We start from the raw sequence: 16,663 nt of genomic DNA on the forward strand, positions 1-16,663 counted from the left end.
ACTTGGGCTCCTGCCACGTGCGTTTCGTAGTTACTAATTACACATAATGAATGAGCAATAATTAGATTTATTATAACAAATATAGTAAACAAAGCAGCGTATTGTATGCTGTTAGAATTTAGCAAACAAATGTTATCGGCTATACAGGATATGCATCTGGTGACGCCATTTCATTGTGTATATTTGTGTGGCGTACATTTTATGCTCCTCGTGCAAAATGTGATGACATTCATACGACCGCTAAAAGGTAACCGTATGGACAATCATCATCCTTGTCTGAAATGTTGAGATAAACAAATAACTGGTACAGTTGTTTAACGATGTGCCTTTTGCTGTGTGTGCGCGTGTATGTTTTTCTTTTTTAGTTATTCAACAGTAGATGCTACGCTATCGTATCTAAAATACAAGCGGACCAGTATCCATGTTTATATGCTATTGCAAAATGATCAGCTTTTTCGAGAATAACTTTGGTTATTGATTACTTATTGAAGTTTCGTTTGTAGCTTCAGTAGTTCCTCTATTTATAGTACGTTATATGCATAACAAACCTCCTAGAGCAAATTTATAGAATAAAATAATAAATAACGATGCTGTGTGCTAGCACTGTATTCACGAATTTGCTCTGTTTATTCATCCACCCATTAACTTGAAGTTCGGGTACCTTGGAACTCAGAGCGGTGGCGTCCGCCGCTACAATCGTAAACTCAGGTGTCCGTGTGTTAGTTAATAGCCAGGATACGTCAGTGTCTACGAACAAAAGCTGTATCAGACGAAGAACTCATCCTCGAGGTAGACAGGGTGGTGATTTATGGCAATTGTTTATGTACGACAAACGTTACGTCAACCTATGACTGTGCAAAGACAGTCTATGAAAATGTATTGCATGGAATATACATATGAAGACATGAATGTAACACGTCTACTAGCTGGAAAGCGGCTGAGGCGTTCAAAAATGTCCTAGATGAACCCAAAGTGTGTCTTCATACCATAAACTGCTGGAGTCAGTCAGTCAGTCACTATGTCGATGTCAATAGACATCAAACCAACTGCTTCTCTATAGCGTATGCCTTCTATGAAGCGCACAAGTCCATGCAGAGACAGTTCTTTAACGTTCCGGCAGTACCAAACATATTATTGATTTACAAATATGTAATAAAGGCTGGAAAAAAGATGGAGAAGACAATATCGAAGTAGAAACGACACCGAATGTCGCTTAATACAGTCACAGACACAGACTTCAGTTCTCAACCTTCACCCATAGCTTAAGCTAGCAGAGCCTGCTGAAGTTGGTTAGGGTTTGGCCACGGGCTAAATTTAAGCCAGACCAATAAAACGGCCCGAATAGGCAATGTCACTGCTATAGATGAGCTGCAGCGGAAGCTGCCGAGTAGGCAACTAGGATCTTGTTGTTGTTGTTGTTGCTGTTGTTGTTGTTGTTGTTGTTGTTGCTGCTGCTGCTGGTGGTGGCTTTCTGCGCCATTCAGTTGGAATGAGCCGCGATTTTCCGGCCATTTGTACTGCAAACCCGCGATATTAGTTCTCACTCGTGCTGACAAGAAGGGATCACAGTTCGGCTACTGAAGATACTAATACTTCAGTATTCAACATCATATACTTTATGTCGATATTTGTAGACCGTGTTTCGCTGCTATACGTCCTAATCGCCACTAGTGTAACTCATGTTGCGTTCAGAGTCCGATAGAATGACTGGATGAAACTGAAGTGGACCATACGGTCAAACCATTTTGACCGGCTTGAAGAGAAAATCTGAACGTTACGGAGTGCAAATAACGTGCTTCTATTAAAACGGGGTATTGACGAATGGCAGTTAGAATTATTGGTATTACGATCGTTGTAAATAATGGAACGCGTTTTTAAGCTCTGGCAGTATGATTTGTTTCGTCAAGCAGATTACCTTATTATGCGCGTAGACTTTGTTTCCTGTTGTATTTAGTAATGTTTACTTAAGATAGGATCACTATTTTTGACCACATAGCCCAAAGTTCAAATTTACTGTGTGAGTTCTTACTAAGCACCTTTGATTAAACCAAACCCCTGAATCTGTAGCTGTAGAGAAAAGCATTATCACGCCTTCCTTTTTTTGAACGAGGAAACATATACTTCAAGCATAATTGTCTTAAGTGAGAAACGTATAGTGGCTGGTAAATCTGGTTCGCTTATTCGTTATTTTCTTAGTGTGAAATATATTAACTGAGTTTGATTAGATTCCGACAGTGGTCGGAAAAGCTGCTTGTTTCGAATGCGAAACACTCATCCTACGCACAGCAGTTGATGATAATTACATCTGAAAAGCGCAGCTTCCCATTACTGCTGACTTGAAATTTTCTAATTTTTGTCCCGTTATGTTCCGATCCCGGTTTAATGATAATGTAACAAAATGTTATATACCACTCACTAAATGATTCCGTGGCGATTCATTTCCGTGGAGCTGTTTGCCTATGAAGTGCATTACTTGGTATTTGTTCTTGTTTGCGTTTACATTTTTACGGGACCTTACTACCACAACTGCTAATAATAATGATCTTACTTTTCAGGAAGTCATCGACGGTGGTTGAGAGCGAGGGCCGCATGGTAATGCTGGATAAGCCGATGGGCGCTTGCGCAAGAGCTTTCCTCAACTTGTTTGTTCTTCTCACCGAGGTAACATGCCTTATTAATAGCTTTCTTGTGTGAACTTTTTTTGTAGATAACAAAGTTAAGTTGCAAATCAGTAGGTTACACAGAGATTTTCGTTCGAAAATATTCCGAATCTGTGGAGTACTTGTTAGTATAAACGTCAAAATTGAGACAACAAAAGCCAAAGCAACCGGAAAGGCTAATCTTAGCGTATTATTGCTTGAACTTGAAATGGGAACGTTTTGGAAGGACGTACAAAGTCAACGATGAAAACAAGTCGAACTTTTAATGGAGAGCTTGAAGCGCCCTTTACACGACGACGGTCGTGTCAGAATCATATCCTTAAACCACCTACTCATAAACGCCCTACTAAGGCTCTCCCGCAATGACGGACTCACAACACGAGATGGGGAGAAATCGACGGCTATTTAGTTCAAACGAGTGCCAAATGACACAATCGATTTCTGCTCGAGGTCAATATGATTTTACTTTCTTTAGCGTTCAAAAACTACTCGAATAGGTCATCGAAAGCATCTGAGAGTCGTTTCATTGTTCAAAAAGCAAACGAGGACTTTATATTCTATAATGACGGACGGTGGTTTCTCTGACAGTGTGCAAGATACCGTATAGTGAACCTTTTTAGGCTTCAAATAATACAATGAACGTTTGTACCTATATATAATACTCGTTCTTTATTTCTCAAGCTTTGAATGAAGACAGAAATGGTTCCCGATATTTTTATTGTTTGTCTCCAAGATCAATATTATCTTGGATTGGGTACACTAATAACCAAATAGAGAATAACGTTTGTCTGTTGTCACTAATAAAAGTTACGACATTTTACAGATCGTGCTGTTAGGGGTTTTGACGGTCACACTGTTCTGGGTGTTCCATTATGAAGGTGGAGTGGCATGGACCAACGACATTAAACGGCAGTTTAATCTTCACTTTATTCTTATGATTGTTGGTTTGATTTTTCTCAATGGACAGGTAAGAAAACCTATTTGTACTTATATCCTATGAGTTCGCATAGACCTAATTTGTTTTTAGCCATTTTTACCGTATTAACAATAGGCATGCGACAATGACTGGCACAGCAGTCATCGATCATTTGGGCTTTGCCTTCTATACATTAATATGTAAACGCAAAGTAATAGAAAAAAGGATCGTTGGTCACTTGGAACAGTTACAAAGTAGAGTAGTTCTTTTCGTGCGAGGGCAGCTACGGGCCCACCTGTCTGCAGATCGACGCAAGCATACGTTGGTCCGACACAGAAAAGCCGTAAGCCATTAGCTAAGATCCTGACTGCTAGCTGATCTCGAAACTTTACCTATTCTAAGTGAGCCTAAACCGAACTCATCTCACAAAGGCGTGCGGTAAATTCGATTTTTTCTTATAAGTGGTTTTCTGTGGATAGTAATTTTATCCTTTAACAGATTTCACGTATCGGTTACATACAAAGATCATTCTAATTTTAAATATTATTGAAGGACATCAAGTGCACATTAAGTTGAGTTCACCCGCTAATACAACTGTCGAGGGTTGTCGTGAAGACCACACGACACAGTTCGGCGGAAAAGTAAGTCACTGTTCTAACGAGAGAGCAAACAGGAGCAAGCATTTCTACGTCTCGGTTTTTCATCCTCGTTCAGATCATGCGGTACCCATTTTTTCATACCTTTTTTTTGTACTTTGTTAACTTGATCAAGATACTACACTGGTTCAAGTGCTAACATTCTGCACCCTGAGGTGGGTTAGCTTGCATTACAGCTCTCAACTCGTCGGTATTTTTTTCAAAACGGACTTATTCACGAAACTCATTTTAAAGCTCAAAATATTCTTTTTGGATTTTGTTGACCCGACAGCTAACGGTATTTATAGCAGTAGAACTCTGACTGAGTCTAAGGTTTCATAACGCGACCTGTCCTTTTTGAAATGAAACTTATACTTGTAGACCAATCGATCTTTCTGATTTTCGTTACCTCGTTACAATTTACCAGCTAAAAGTCCGAGTAGCAATGTCCAAGTAAATGGTCTCCGATTTCAAAAAGTACAAGCTTTTCTTGAGTACAAAAAAGTATAGCAAAATGTGGTACCATTGTAAAATGCCGTAATCTTTAAATCTAGTTGTCACGTTTCATACGAAGCGGGCTATAACTAACTAGACGGGCAGGATCGTGCCGCCGCTAAGGGCTACTGGAGAAATGTCCAGTAGCTTCACATCATGCGGATATTATAAATTTCCTAAAGTACTGAAATGCAAACGTTCGAGGTCGATGTGCTATGAATAGCGCGAACTGTCTTTTAGGTTTTTTTTCTTTATAACTCAGTATCTTTTTATCAGTTTGTATTTTGTAATTGCTAATGAGTTGGTCGATAATTTGAATTCGTTCGGAGTTGGGAACTATAGTCTTTCTAATTAGCTGAAAAAGCATTCGGAGATGACTGTTAAACGGAGTAAGCACGCATGCGTAATATGTTATTACATCGGTGAAGGATGCTCGCGCATTTCCTCCAAACAACAACAAGTTGTTCTACTCAAGTAACGTGGAAAACAGCGGGACGAGTATATATACCCCATTACGACATCGATAACTATCGGTAGTCTGCCATGGATACGATGTTCAAAGTGTTCAGTAATACGGGCTGACCTTTGCCTTCCCACTTATTGTTCCATTCGCCTGGCAGTTAAGTACATTAAAACGACTTCTAGTTGCCTCATAATAAAGCCTACCGAACGTTAAATGTGAATCATAACTTTGACTGTAGCATAAATTCTTTGCCTGTGTTCGTTCTTATTAGATTGAGAATTTCTGCGTTTTTCGTTAAGTATATATCAATCAAACTGTCGTCAAAATTCCCATCAAACTAATTTCGCCGTACGTTTGGATTTTAGAACAAAAGCAAGTTCATACACTTGGGCAGTGCTACATTTAGCCGTTACACATTAGCAACACGACTAGATGTCGCTCGAAGTGCGTTCGACTTGTAAGGTAACTTGATGTAAATGTCTGACCATATGCAAGAGAGAAGCAACATTATTTGTATACTCAGACAAGACGTTGTTACGCAAATAGGTCTACACAGGCAGCTGTTTCTTTCGAATGGGACTCGTTTCCTATTCGTTATGAGTGATTTTTGTATCCGCGTATAGCTCATTTTTTTCGCTTATTGCGTAAGGTCTGTTGTAGTATGAGAGGGCTTTTTTGGTTTCAACAGTTCTGTCCAGTCCAACTCTCTGCCTTGTGTCAACATAGGCGTGCTAGTATTGCACTTGGTCGTTGATAAAAAATCACGATCGTATAGTACGGCTTCCCCTGGTAACTGCATTTAGTTTGCTACTAAAGTTTTTCTTTCTCCATCAAATTGAATTGACATTGAAAACAGGGATCGTGTAGAGGAGAATATCAAAAAATAAATACACCGCAGTTAGCAAGTAGCATAACAAAGTGAGCAACTCTGCTTTCGAGCACTGTATCCCTTATAATATTACAAAAACAGAAAATTCTTTTGAAATGTATCATGTTCACTATGTAGGTTGCACTGAGGCTACTCTGAAAACGAAGATATAGCTTGAAGTCCCTTTGAATAAACATCCTCACCATAATATTAGGTAATCATATTACTAAATAAACATGACATCTAATTAGGGCCCATTACCGCGGTGAATGAACGGTTCCAAAACAAGGCATTCGAAACGTATGCTACGTATTTATTTATTTTTTTTTTTGGACGACAAGTAGCAGTCAGACAGAGTGCATCGAAGTCACGAAAAAAAACATGAACTCTACATAATAAGTTTAACTTTTATCATTAAAGTGTACTGACATGTGAAGTCGACTTGTAAAACAACAAATATTTTCATTTGCAAATAGGAGAGCGCGTGGCTTGAATGATCAGCCTGATAATCTAGTTAATGAAAATTCAAGCAGAGGGAATAAAAAGCTGAAATATAATATATTACAGGTTAAGTAAACTTTAATGATTTGACGTAGCTGCCGACATTACTGGAATGTTTTCTCAGTACTCCTTTTTTTTTTTTTTTTTTTAAATACAAATATGCATCTCTGCGAGACATTTGTCGACCAGATGATAAATTCGCACGCCATAAGCCATTAACAAAAACACGTACATTAAGAATCCTGGGAATATTAGAAAATGTTAACACGCCACCCAGTTGCTATAGAAAGAGAGATAATACGTGACAACAGCGTGACTAAGACTAGAGAGGCCATGCATCAGGTGAACGAGTTGTTCTTCTTTTTCTGACGCGATTCTCAGCTGGCTACCGATTCATATACATTTCTTATTATTATTATTACATATATTTGGAATTTAATGTCTGAAATTTAATTTTCAGATCAAAAAAGTACTATTCATTCTTTAAATGGACAATCATAATGGCCCGTATATACAGAAAATAAGTTTGTCCAGAGCGGATAAAGGAAATTGTTGTAGGAGGCTTATTGTTAGCATGCTTCCATTCTCGCATCAGGTAAAAGGCCAGCTAACATGTATCAAATCCGCTAGACCAGAGAGAGTTTGAAATTCAAAAAATGTCTCCTTATATAATGCGACGCTTCTAAAACGTTAGTTTTATGCAGTGACGGCTAAAAGCATTCCGTTAATTTCTTCAAAAACACTGGATGTCTCATTTTTTAATCGAAAAGAAGATTTTGCCTTTTATTTTTAATCAAAAGTAAATTTTTAAGAGCTGCAGGTAACATATTCTTGGTTAACAAAAACCAAAAAGTGGTTAAAAAATTGTCTTGCCATTGTTTTCATTAGAACCGTTTTTTGAAAAAGTAAAGTAAAGGTAATCGACAACTTGAGTCGACGATCACACAATGGCCAATGTACATGTATTTCACTTTGTACTTTTTGTCTTACTGCGGATATTATCAAAAGAACGGCATGACATGACTCGAAAATCATTCCAACGCAAAATTCGTTTCGGCGAAAAAGATTCAAATATTATAGACCGCAATGGATGAAGAAAAATATATTCTCTTCTGTTTCTCAACTGACCAGCTGTAACTCTATAGGAATCGATGGAAGCGCACATTCTAATATTGTTTTAAGTATTAGTAGAAGACGCGTCTAGCTTATGACATAAATTATCTGTTCGACGATTTAACTCCATCTAATAAGTTGGACGGTAACTTCAATGAAAAAAATATCGGTTAGAAATTGTTGCTTTATAAGTTACAGATAGAACACATGTAGAAATCGTGTAACGTAGTCCGGCAATTTATGGTTTTTACTACCAAAGCATGCAAGAATTTCGGAATTATCCTTGTTAGACTACTAAGAGACCAGAATTTGATAAGTTAACAATGAACATTTTTGGGGCTAGCACAACCAGTTTGACCGTGTTATTTAGAGCGGCATCTTTTCACTAGGTCCGAGTAGAATAAAGGTAATCATACTGCTAACATTAGTCATATTTATGTTCGTACATAGCACCCACAATTATTTTCCTTTTCAAGGATGCCGTAGATGGAACTTCAATCTGTAACAAATTAATGTTGTCTTTTTTACAGGCAATCTTGACTTACCGACTGTTTGGTTGTTGTCGCCGAATCTACGCGAAGTTGACTCATGCGTTCTTGTTTCTTAGCGCTGCTAGTTGCGTCGCCATCGGATTTTATGTAGCGTTTGAGGCCAACGAGAGGGTTCACAAGGGTGCTCACTTCTATTCACTTCATTCGTGGCTCGCCATTGTCACTTGCGGACTTTTCATTATGCAGGTAGCTGGAATAGTTACACATCGATTTACAATGCCAACAGGTCTTTTTATGCTTTAGGCTTCCTCGTAGCTGCGCGGATACGAGTATGCCGCTAAGGGGCTGGCCGGTTCTTTCTCGCCATGACTGAAAAACGGCATAATGTCTGCGAAACGAATAGAGCCTTGCCAAATAACTGTATAGAAATCTAAATATGACATACTTATTCCTTACCCCTATGTTTTTACATTATCTAAATCAGTTTCTGTAAGAATATATGTATAAAATGAAATGCATGCTAAGAAGTTTCTTACTGCATAGTGGCCTCCTTTCAAACGTTCCCCTTCATTTATTATGAGTCGATCGATATATTGGCCCCAGGGTTGAAACCTGTTTAATGATGAATGACATCATTTTAGCTCTTGGTTGGACTGGTTTCGTTCCTGATTCTCCTCTGCTGCGACGGAGCTACTGCTTCTTTCCGAGCCGCTCTTGTTCCCGTGCACGCGACTTTTGGGCTCATTATTTTCGTACTTGGATCAGCTACCACTCTTACCGGTTTTATGCAGGCCGCCCGAGCCAGGCTCAAGTATTCGTCCTTTTAAACTTTTACAATCATTTGACCATAGCGCAAGCTGAGATGCATTATAACCCGAGTTTATAGTATTGAAATTTAAAAATTCGTTTCTAATACTCCATATAATGTCTGAATTATTTCAGTGGACAGAACCAGAATGCAGATTATAGGGATTATCCTGAACAGGGTTGGATCCTTAACGCACTCTCTGGCGGGGTTGCGCTTCTAATTATTCTTCTTCCGCTGGTCGCCCGGAATAATATTCGCGGGGGAAGGGCTGTATTCACTACATCTGGCTCCGTTGCCGCTGTGGATATGAGCTAAATGCCGATACGGAACACCAGAAGCTAACGAAAACGACCTCACTGGAGTTCAAATCCAAAGTTATAAGGGGGTAACCACGGAAATTACGGAAAATCTAGCAGCATTTATTGCACTCATTTTATCAGAAAAGACAAAAAATTCAACTGTTAAATCAGATAGTATCACCGATGCTGTCCAGAAATGCTTGGCACACCGCCAGGATGGATTTGCGATGATTGCACAGCCAAGTTTGTAGAATTTTAGTTCTAGGATCACCTATGTACCGCATTCGTAGGTCCTGTAAATGATATGTGTAAATAGCATTTATACGTCAGTTCGTACGATGACCTCAGCAGACAATATAAACGTTATTAGACAATTGCTTGAAGAAGGAAGGTTGTTGCCTGTGAATTAACCTACAGGGCCTTTGTACTGTGCGTAAAAACAATTTTATATAGAACTTTAAAAACCCTGTCTTGTACAACTGGTGCAAAAACGACAAGGAGCCTTAGAACGATAAGCAGGGAGGACCTTCTTGACTGCTTTCGAACATGAATTGAGCGGAGAACAAAAAGGCTACTTGACTATACAATCTTCTCGCCAAAAGTGACAGTTCCACTGGTTAGTAATGGTTGTCTTGTAGCTAAAGTAAATAGGGTCGTGTGCCAGAATTTTAGTTTTCATGATAAACTCTGGTTGAGTTATCGAACAGGAGAATTTTTGCATCTCTCGCGTATTTATGACTCCCCTAAATCGCTGCAAATACCTCGTCTCAAAAATATAAACATATTTCTAATTGACATGACAATCTTTGTCTACAAGCACAGGTTCATATAAAAATGCATCATTTTAAGGACTACTGTCTACTAACGAGTCGTATTAGATAATTAAATAAATACCGTAACCTGAAAAAATTAAGTGTTTGAAAGGCAAGCTCATTCGAATCAATTATGTTAACGCAGTACACGAAATATTCCATAGGACCTTGTAATAACTAGCGATTAGTCTCTTGAAATTGGTACTTTAAATACTTTCGAAAAAAGAGTGCTGATGAAATGCTGTGTTTGTTATTTTACATATTGAAGTGGTAATGTGGATACCAAATTCAGAACAGAATATTTAAATTACTTGCGGAAAAGGACTGTGTTTAACGACAATAGTTTTTGACGGCTGGAACTACCATTACCAGAAGGTGGATGAACATTTCTAAAAACATCATAGTAGACTGAATTTATCTGTTCGGCCGTGCCTCGTTAAACATTTCGCTAAACATTTTCTCTCTATTTTTATGGTAATACTAAAACTGAACGCGCCAGATTGTAACCACAGGATAGTTGTAAATATTTCCTGTATATATATAGATTGCTTAAAACTATTACAAAAGTTAGTGCTCTTTAAATTTTTGAGAACATTTAATATTTTATACTCTAACATCATATTATCTAATTATATTATCGACATCAGATAGTTATGTTAGCTGTTTTTGTTCGATATTTTTTGATTTGTTATGTAGTACTCGAACTATTTGGTATTATTAAACATACATTCGTTTGTAGTTTTATACATGCCTTGCTGAATGCATGATTATCCAATAAACAGACTCGACAGACAAATTCGAGTACCTTTCACATAAAATTGTATCGTCTCTTTATGTCGCGTTTAGGTCGCACCAAAATAAATACTCCCTGGAGTTCAGTAATTTCCAAAGGTACATTATTTAATACTATATTTAATCAAAACTACTATTAAATAATGCATGTCTTTTCAATATGGCAGAAAAAGATCTGTGCTGCCCTTGGATTGGAAAAATATTCTAGAGGTAATAAACTTCAGATTATTATATTTTTTTTTTAAATTTAATTTAATTTAATAGATCGGTAAATACAGTTAACTGAGAAGAAGACTTATTCTGCTCAGAAAAAGCATCGGTGTAAACTATGACGCCATATAAATCAATTTCCTCAACAACTTCCTGTGCTCGGGGTATTGCACAACTACGTTATAAGTACGTAGTTTTTTTTTAACCCTCTATTCACAACAAGCAAATAGACAGAGTGCACGGATAAGAAGAAATCCTTAGTAAAAATGTGTGTAGCACTGATGCGTATGATGCTTTATTGTTCTTTATTTGAAAAGTATTTGATTGTTGCTAGTATCATGAACGATATATAGTAGGTTTCTGTTTTTTCTATCATAATGCTTAAGATAATCTTCTTTTAATTTTGTTTGTTAAGCAACGAAAAATGATAAAACAACTAAAATAAGAGTTTGACTATGATTTTTGGCAAGTATAGATGATTCAATAAAGAATGAACTGTCTAGGTTCGCGTCCTAGTTGCTACTATATATTGAACAAAAGATTTAAACCTAGCAACATTTGGCTTAAAACTTTAGGATTAACAATTTGTCTAAAAGAAGCATCAACATAATTTTAGATACTATTCATATTACAGGACGCTGCACATAGATCCCACATATAAATAAAACTGTTGTAAGCATTGTGACTTAGGTTGTTAAAAAAATTTGCTTCATTTAACTACGTTCTGGCAAAATACTATAATTGTTGACGAATAATTGGCTCGTTCGAAGCGTGTAACATATGCTTCCGAACACATGTGCACTAGGAAATGTAATAAATCACGATTTATTATTATTTGTATATATTGGCTCAGTACCGGCTTTATAACGAACGTGACCCAGATTGGGCGGTAAGTGATCCCCAATTATCCTAGTTCCCTTGAAAGTGTTTTTTGTTGTCTTAGACTAATTACAGAGACACTAAAACGCTCGAGCTCTGCAAGAAGACTATAATAGCTTTATCACTAAAGAAAATATACACGGTTTACTTTATCATATAAATTACCAATTCTGTGATTGGAATTCAATGCACCACTGATTAGAACAGACGCATGCCTACATACAGAAAAGAATCCGAAAGTATCGGTGACTACATGACACGTGTCCTGAAGAGATGAGCGACGGATAAGCGCAGATTGAAACGCTAAACAATTCCGAATCTATTCAAAGTTAGATGTACTCATGCGAAGCAACTAGACAGCAGTAGTAATAGCCGATGTTAATGATCACCCGAAGAATAAAACCGAATTATATGGCCATCAGTCAACTCAAGATCTACAACTAGCGTATGACGAATGAGTTTGCAATGCGAGCCATAAAATATAAAGATGTTCCCCTGCCTGAACCAAAAATTGGCTACCGCAAGCGTATCTCTCCGATAAAGCTTTTTTCTTCTTTGACAAGTGGCTTATGATTTAGGCTTCGCTGTTACCCCATGCATTACAACTATGCGCTTCTGTTGTTTCGACGCTAACGGAACTCCGGAACGCTCACTGCATTGCACTGCAGCTTCTACTGGGATAAAGTATTCATCGAAGCAGGCGGTCGAGCGAATGGCCGCACATAGTTGACTGAGAGCCAGGGCTTGTTCCTTTATAAATCGAGAAGACGGTAGTCGGTAGCGGTACAGAATTTGGTTACAGAAATCAAACAATCCATATAGAATATGACTACACACATCTGCCTGACTGACGGTTAGCCGTTAGGATTCGGTTAGAACACTGGTCGTAGATCTTTATTCATTCGTTCCTTTGCGGTCCTAGTTATTCATCAGATAGAAATAAATCCCGAAGAGATATTCTGAAGAAGACCTCTGTCTCTGATTAACAGATAAATGAACAAAGCGCTGAGGTTTTGAAGGCAAGCTTACCAGTTGTCCTTAGTTAAGGGTGAAGCGATCTTCGCCTCCCATTTAAAAAAGTTTAAATACTTTTTATTTAGTAAATATTAAATAAATAGATAGAAACAAGTGTCCATGCGGGAACACCCACGCAGTATTGTTGACGCTTTTGAAACTGTTGCATTTTACTGGTCTGTTTCCATCAGAATGGTTAGACGGTGAACAGTTTCCCCATCGCCTTCTACTAATTGCCACTGATTGTTGCCACGTCGATACACATCTTTTCAAGCCGTCATAATAGCTAACAAAGCAGTACAGTGTAGTTTCGTGTCATCTGGAAGCGCTTCATATCTCCCTATTCTGAGTTGCTGCAGACTCTTCACGGCCAAAACTCCTGGATATAGACGTCATTGGCTATAGGAACCGGGCTCCTTTTTAATAGTAGTGGTCCGACTATTCGTAGCAGCGATAACCGCCGAAGTGACCGTGATCCTCCTTGGGACACGATAACCCAGTCCCGGACCACCCTCCCCACCTTTTTGTTGTGCTTGAATTGGGCTAGAACCCGGTAACTTCCTACAGTTGAGGTGCAGCACCTAGCACGAGCGTACACGTCTCTAGGAGCATATAGTTTGTATAAGCAGTGATTTATATGAAGATTAGTATTTTTTTGCGAACGATTTGCTTAATATTACTAGAGTAATTAGGGAAAAAGTTTCGTGCCATGTGATTTTAAAAGAACACCAGTGATAAGCTTGAGTGCGTAGAGATGGAATACTATGCGAATTTTGTCACGAAATTTTGACTGCAGTATATATGAGGCCAATAGAACATTGCCGATACCTTATAAGAGCTTTGTGTGTTGCTTGTGTATGGAAGTGTAGATTGTGTTGATAGAACCAAAAAACATCAACTATAGTCCAGGATCATTTCAAACATAAGAAGAAAATACTAGCAACCTAGAACCCTTAATATGTTGCTTCATTTGGCGCTTATCCTTTTCAATGTATCGTGGTCACAAGCCCTCTTGACATCCAAGGACTTCCATAGGCTTGTCGCTCCGGAGTGTTTCCGCGTCGGTCAGATAGAGGAGTTAGAAGATCTACCTCGAACGGTGAAGAGTTTCGTAGAGTTGGTTAGTAAAGTCGAGAAAGCCCACCGTCTGGAGGACGCTGCGGAAACCGCTTCGCTTCTGCTCCGAAGGTGCCTTTTTATTTATTTACCTTTCTTCTTTATTTATACCTATGACTTTGGGCTGTGCTTTACCGAAAACACGAATTGTCATTCGTACGTCAGAACGTACCGTCTGCGAACAAGCGACTAGTTCAATACCACGTATTTCTATTTATTTAATATAATACACGTAGTATATGTACGTGCAGTACATGAAGTATAACATATGACGAGTATGAGCATACCTATGCAAGTAACTGAACTGCATTTAAAGACCATTCATATGCATGAAATTAAAATGAACAGTGTACATGCACATGTCTCTAAACTACTTAGATGAACTTTGCTCAACTGTTTACGATATTCGAGAAGTCTCTCGTGATAATATTCCCTAATCATAAAGCTTTATTCTCGTTAAAAGCATTGAGCTGAATCGAGAAATTGTTTAAGAAAGTTAATTGCTATTCTCGCTAAATATGACTCGTAGTGACAACCCTTCGTTATTTAACGCTGAGTCGTTGTTTAATTAAGCTTCATTATAGTACATTCCTGATTGCTGAGCAATCAAACGCAAGTTTGTCATTTTTTCGCTTTCTACAAAAAGCCTACCAAGGCTAAAGCATTTGTGCACACAATTTATTCAGCTGCAATATAATTTAAGTTTACAGAGGCCAGTAAACTTTATTCATGTTTAATTGTACGCAATACTGCAAAAAATTAGTAGGCAAATCGGTTTTTCGACTGACTTACTCGTGCGTCATAATTCGTTGCTTCAACGTATGTCATATCTCTCACTCTCTCTCGCTCTCGCTCTCTCTCTCTCTCTCTCTCTCTATATATATATATATATATATATATATATATAACCCTAACTAGGAAAATACTGGCAGCATCTTGGAAAATACCTTGACTATTTCGGATTGATCTGTTGTTTTTGTAGGTTCTCAATATCATACATGCGACGCAAGAGAACTGAAAATGGTCATATGTTCCTTGTCGATAAGACGGAAGAAGCCCGTGCGTCAGTAACCGAAGTGCTTCTACGAAGCGCCCCACATCGTCTATTTCGTGAAGACTCCTTGATATTGGTTGAGAAATGTGCGCTCTTCTTTATGTTGTCTCATTCGATTGAGCAACGGAATAATGGAGCTAATGTACTTGCGTAAGTGTAGTCGATTCGGCTTTTAAGCCTATAAATTAGTTAAAGAAATCGGTTTTTTCTTCAGAAATAACGTTTGCGCTAGTAAAATGCGTTTGCAAAATATACATTAGTTTGGAACTGACTGAAATTTGTATAGAAGATTTCTTTAGAATCTACTAAAAATTATAATCTGCCTGGCTTTGATTTGCGCACATGAACACGCATCGATAGTACTTTTCATAAAATGAACAAAGTAGACTTTAGCTGGGCGTTTAGCAATTCGTCTTCCACTATTAATTTCACCAGCTGAACCGTTTGATTTTTGCTTCAGATAGCTATTGTTAATTCCACACAAATGGCTCTTCAAGGCAATAAAGTCAAACTATTTAATATAATTAAACGAGTCCTAATAATAGTGATGCTTTTCAAAAGCGTACATATTGCATATTTCTGGTATTGGTATGTGAACTTCAGATATATTGAGCATGGGGTGGTGTCACCAGTCGTCCATCCAGAAGGAAACCATGGTTTGGCATTATCCCCAGTACTTTTCGGGATTGCTGCATCTAAATACGCTTCCAGGGAGTCGACAGAGAGTTTACTTAGATTACTTCGTCCATACAGTAATGTCGGTGAGTCTGACAGCGACCTCTTGTTCTCCTTGTTTATTAGATGGGTAAAATTCATAATTTGAACACTTTCAAATGGTACCGCAACGTTTTGTTTTGGCTCTGTTATCCGACGTCGGTGATCTTGAGTAACTTTGAAGCTATTCAACTTTGTAGATTAATTCGACAGGTCTAAGTTTCCGAAGAACGTTGTCAAGTCTATTTCGTTTGGCTTGCCACATCAGATGTCCAATTCTGCTAATACCACCGAAAGTAAAATGTGAATATTGCTTTGTGCCCTTACAAGGCACAAATTGTCCCTGAGAAGGCGGACTACACTAACTTGTAGGGTAAAAATATGTTTCTGAAAAGTTAAACTGAGAGAAGAAAACTTAATTGCCTTGTAATATAAGATTTTTTGGCCTAACATTGTTTTCGTAAGGCTAACGCTTTTTTTGGTTACAGTGTCAGAAGGGCACAGCGTTATCGACCATCTTTATGGGCCTACGCTCGCATCTCTTTTGGGCACCTCAGTTAAATGGAAGAACACAACAGCTTCACCTATAATTGGTAGAAACGGAGTTTGGACAACACCGCTCTGTCCGAAAGAATTCAAGCTGTCGCCAAAGGTAGCAATTTGTTCATCAAATGCAGTCGCCTAAGTTACGGATTTACTGACAATAAATACAAATGAAGGCAATGATTAGTTTTCATATAAAAAAAAATACTATACTACTTTTAGCAGAGCGAACGTAATGCCCTTGCTAAAATGTCCAGCTAAAAATGACTGCTTAATAAGA

At 38.1% G+C, this 16,663-nt stretch overlaps 1 protein-coding gene across 4 annotated transcripts in view; it reads left to right on the forward strand.

The window, feature by feature from the left end:
- LOC111269266 (transmembrane ascorbate-dependent reductase CYB561) overlaps positions 1-10,879 on the forward strand; it is a 44,544-nt gene extending 33,665 nt beyond the window's left edge. For all 4 annotated transcript variants that reach the window (XM_022848730.2, XM_022848729.2, XM_022848732.2 and 1 more), the window contains 5 exons: positions 2,556-2,661; positions 3,484-3,627; positions 8,182-8,388; positions 8,784-8,953; positions 9,085-10,879. In XM_022848730.2, the coding sequence (XP_022704465.1) occupies positions 2,556-2,661; positions 3,484-3,627; positions 8,182-8,388; positions 8,784-8,953; positions 9,085-9,265 (808 nt within the window). In that variant the 3' untranslated portion in view covers positions 9,266-10,879. The remainder of the gene's footprint in view (positions 1-2,555; positions 2,662-3,483; positions 3,628-8,181; positions 8,389-8,783; positions 8,954-9,084) is intronic.
- Positions 10,880-16,663: the final 5,784 nt, after the last annotated feature.

This window comes from Varroa jacobsoni, unplaced genomic scaffold, assembly GCF_002532875.2.
Source record: "Varroa jacobsoni isolate VJ856 unplaced genomic scaffold, vjacob_1.0 scaffold_1370, whole genome shotgun sequence".
NCBI classification, from domain to species: domain Eukaryota; kingdom Metazoa; phylum Arthropoda; class Arachnida; order Mesostigmata; family Varroidae; genus Varroa; species Varroa jacobsoni.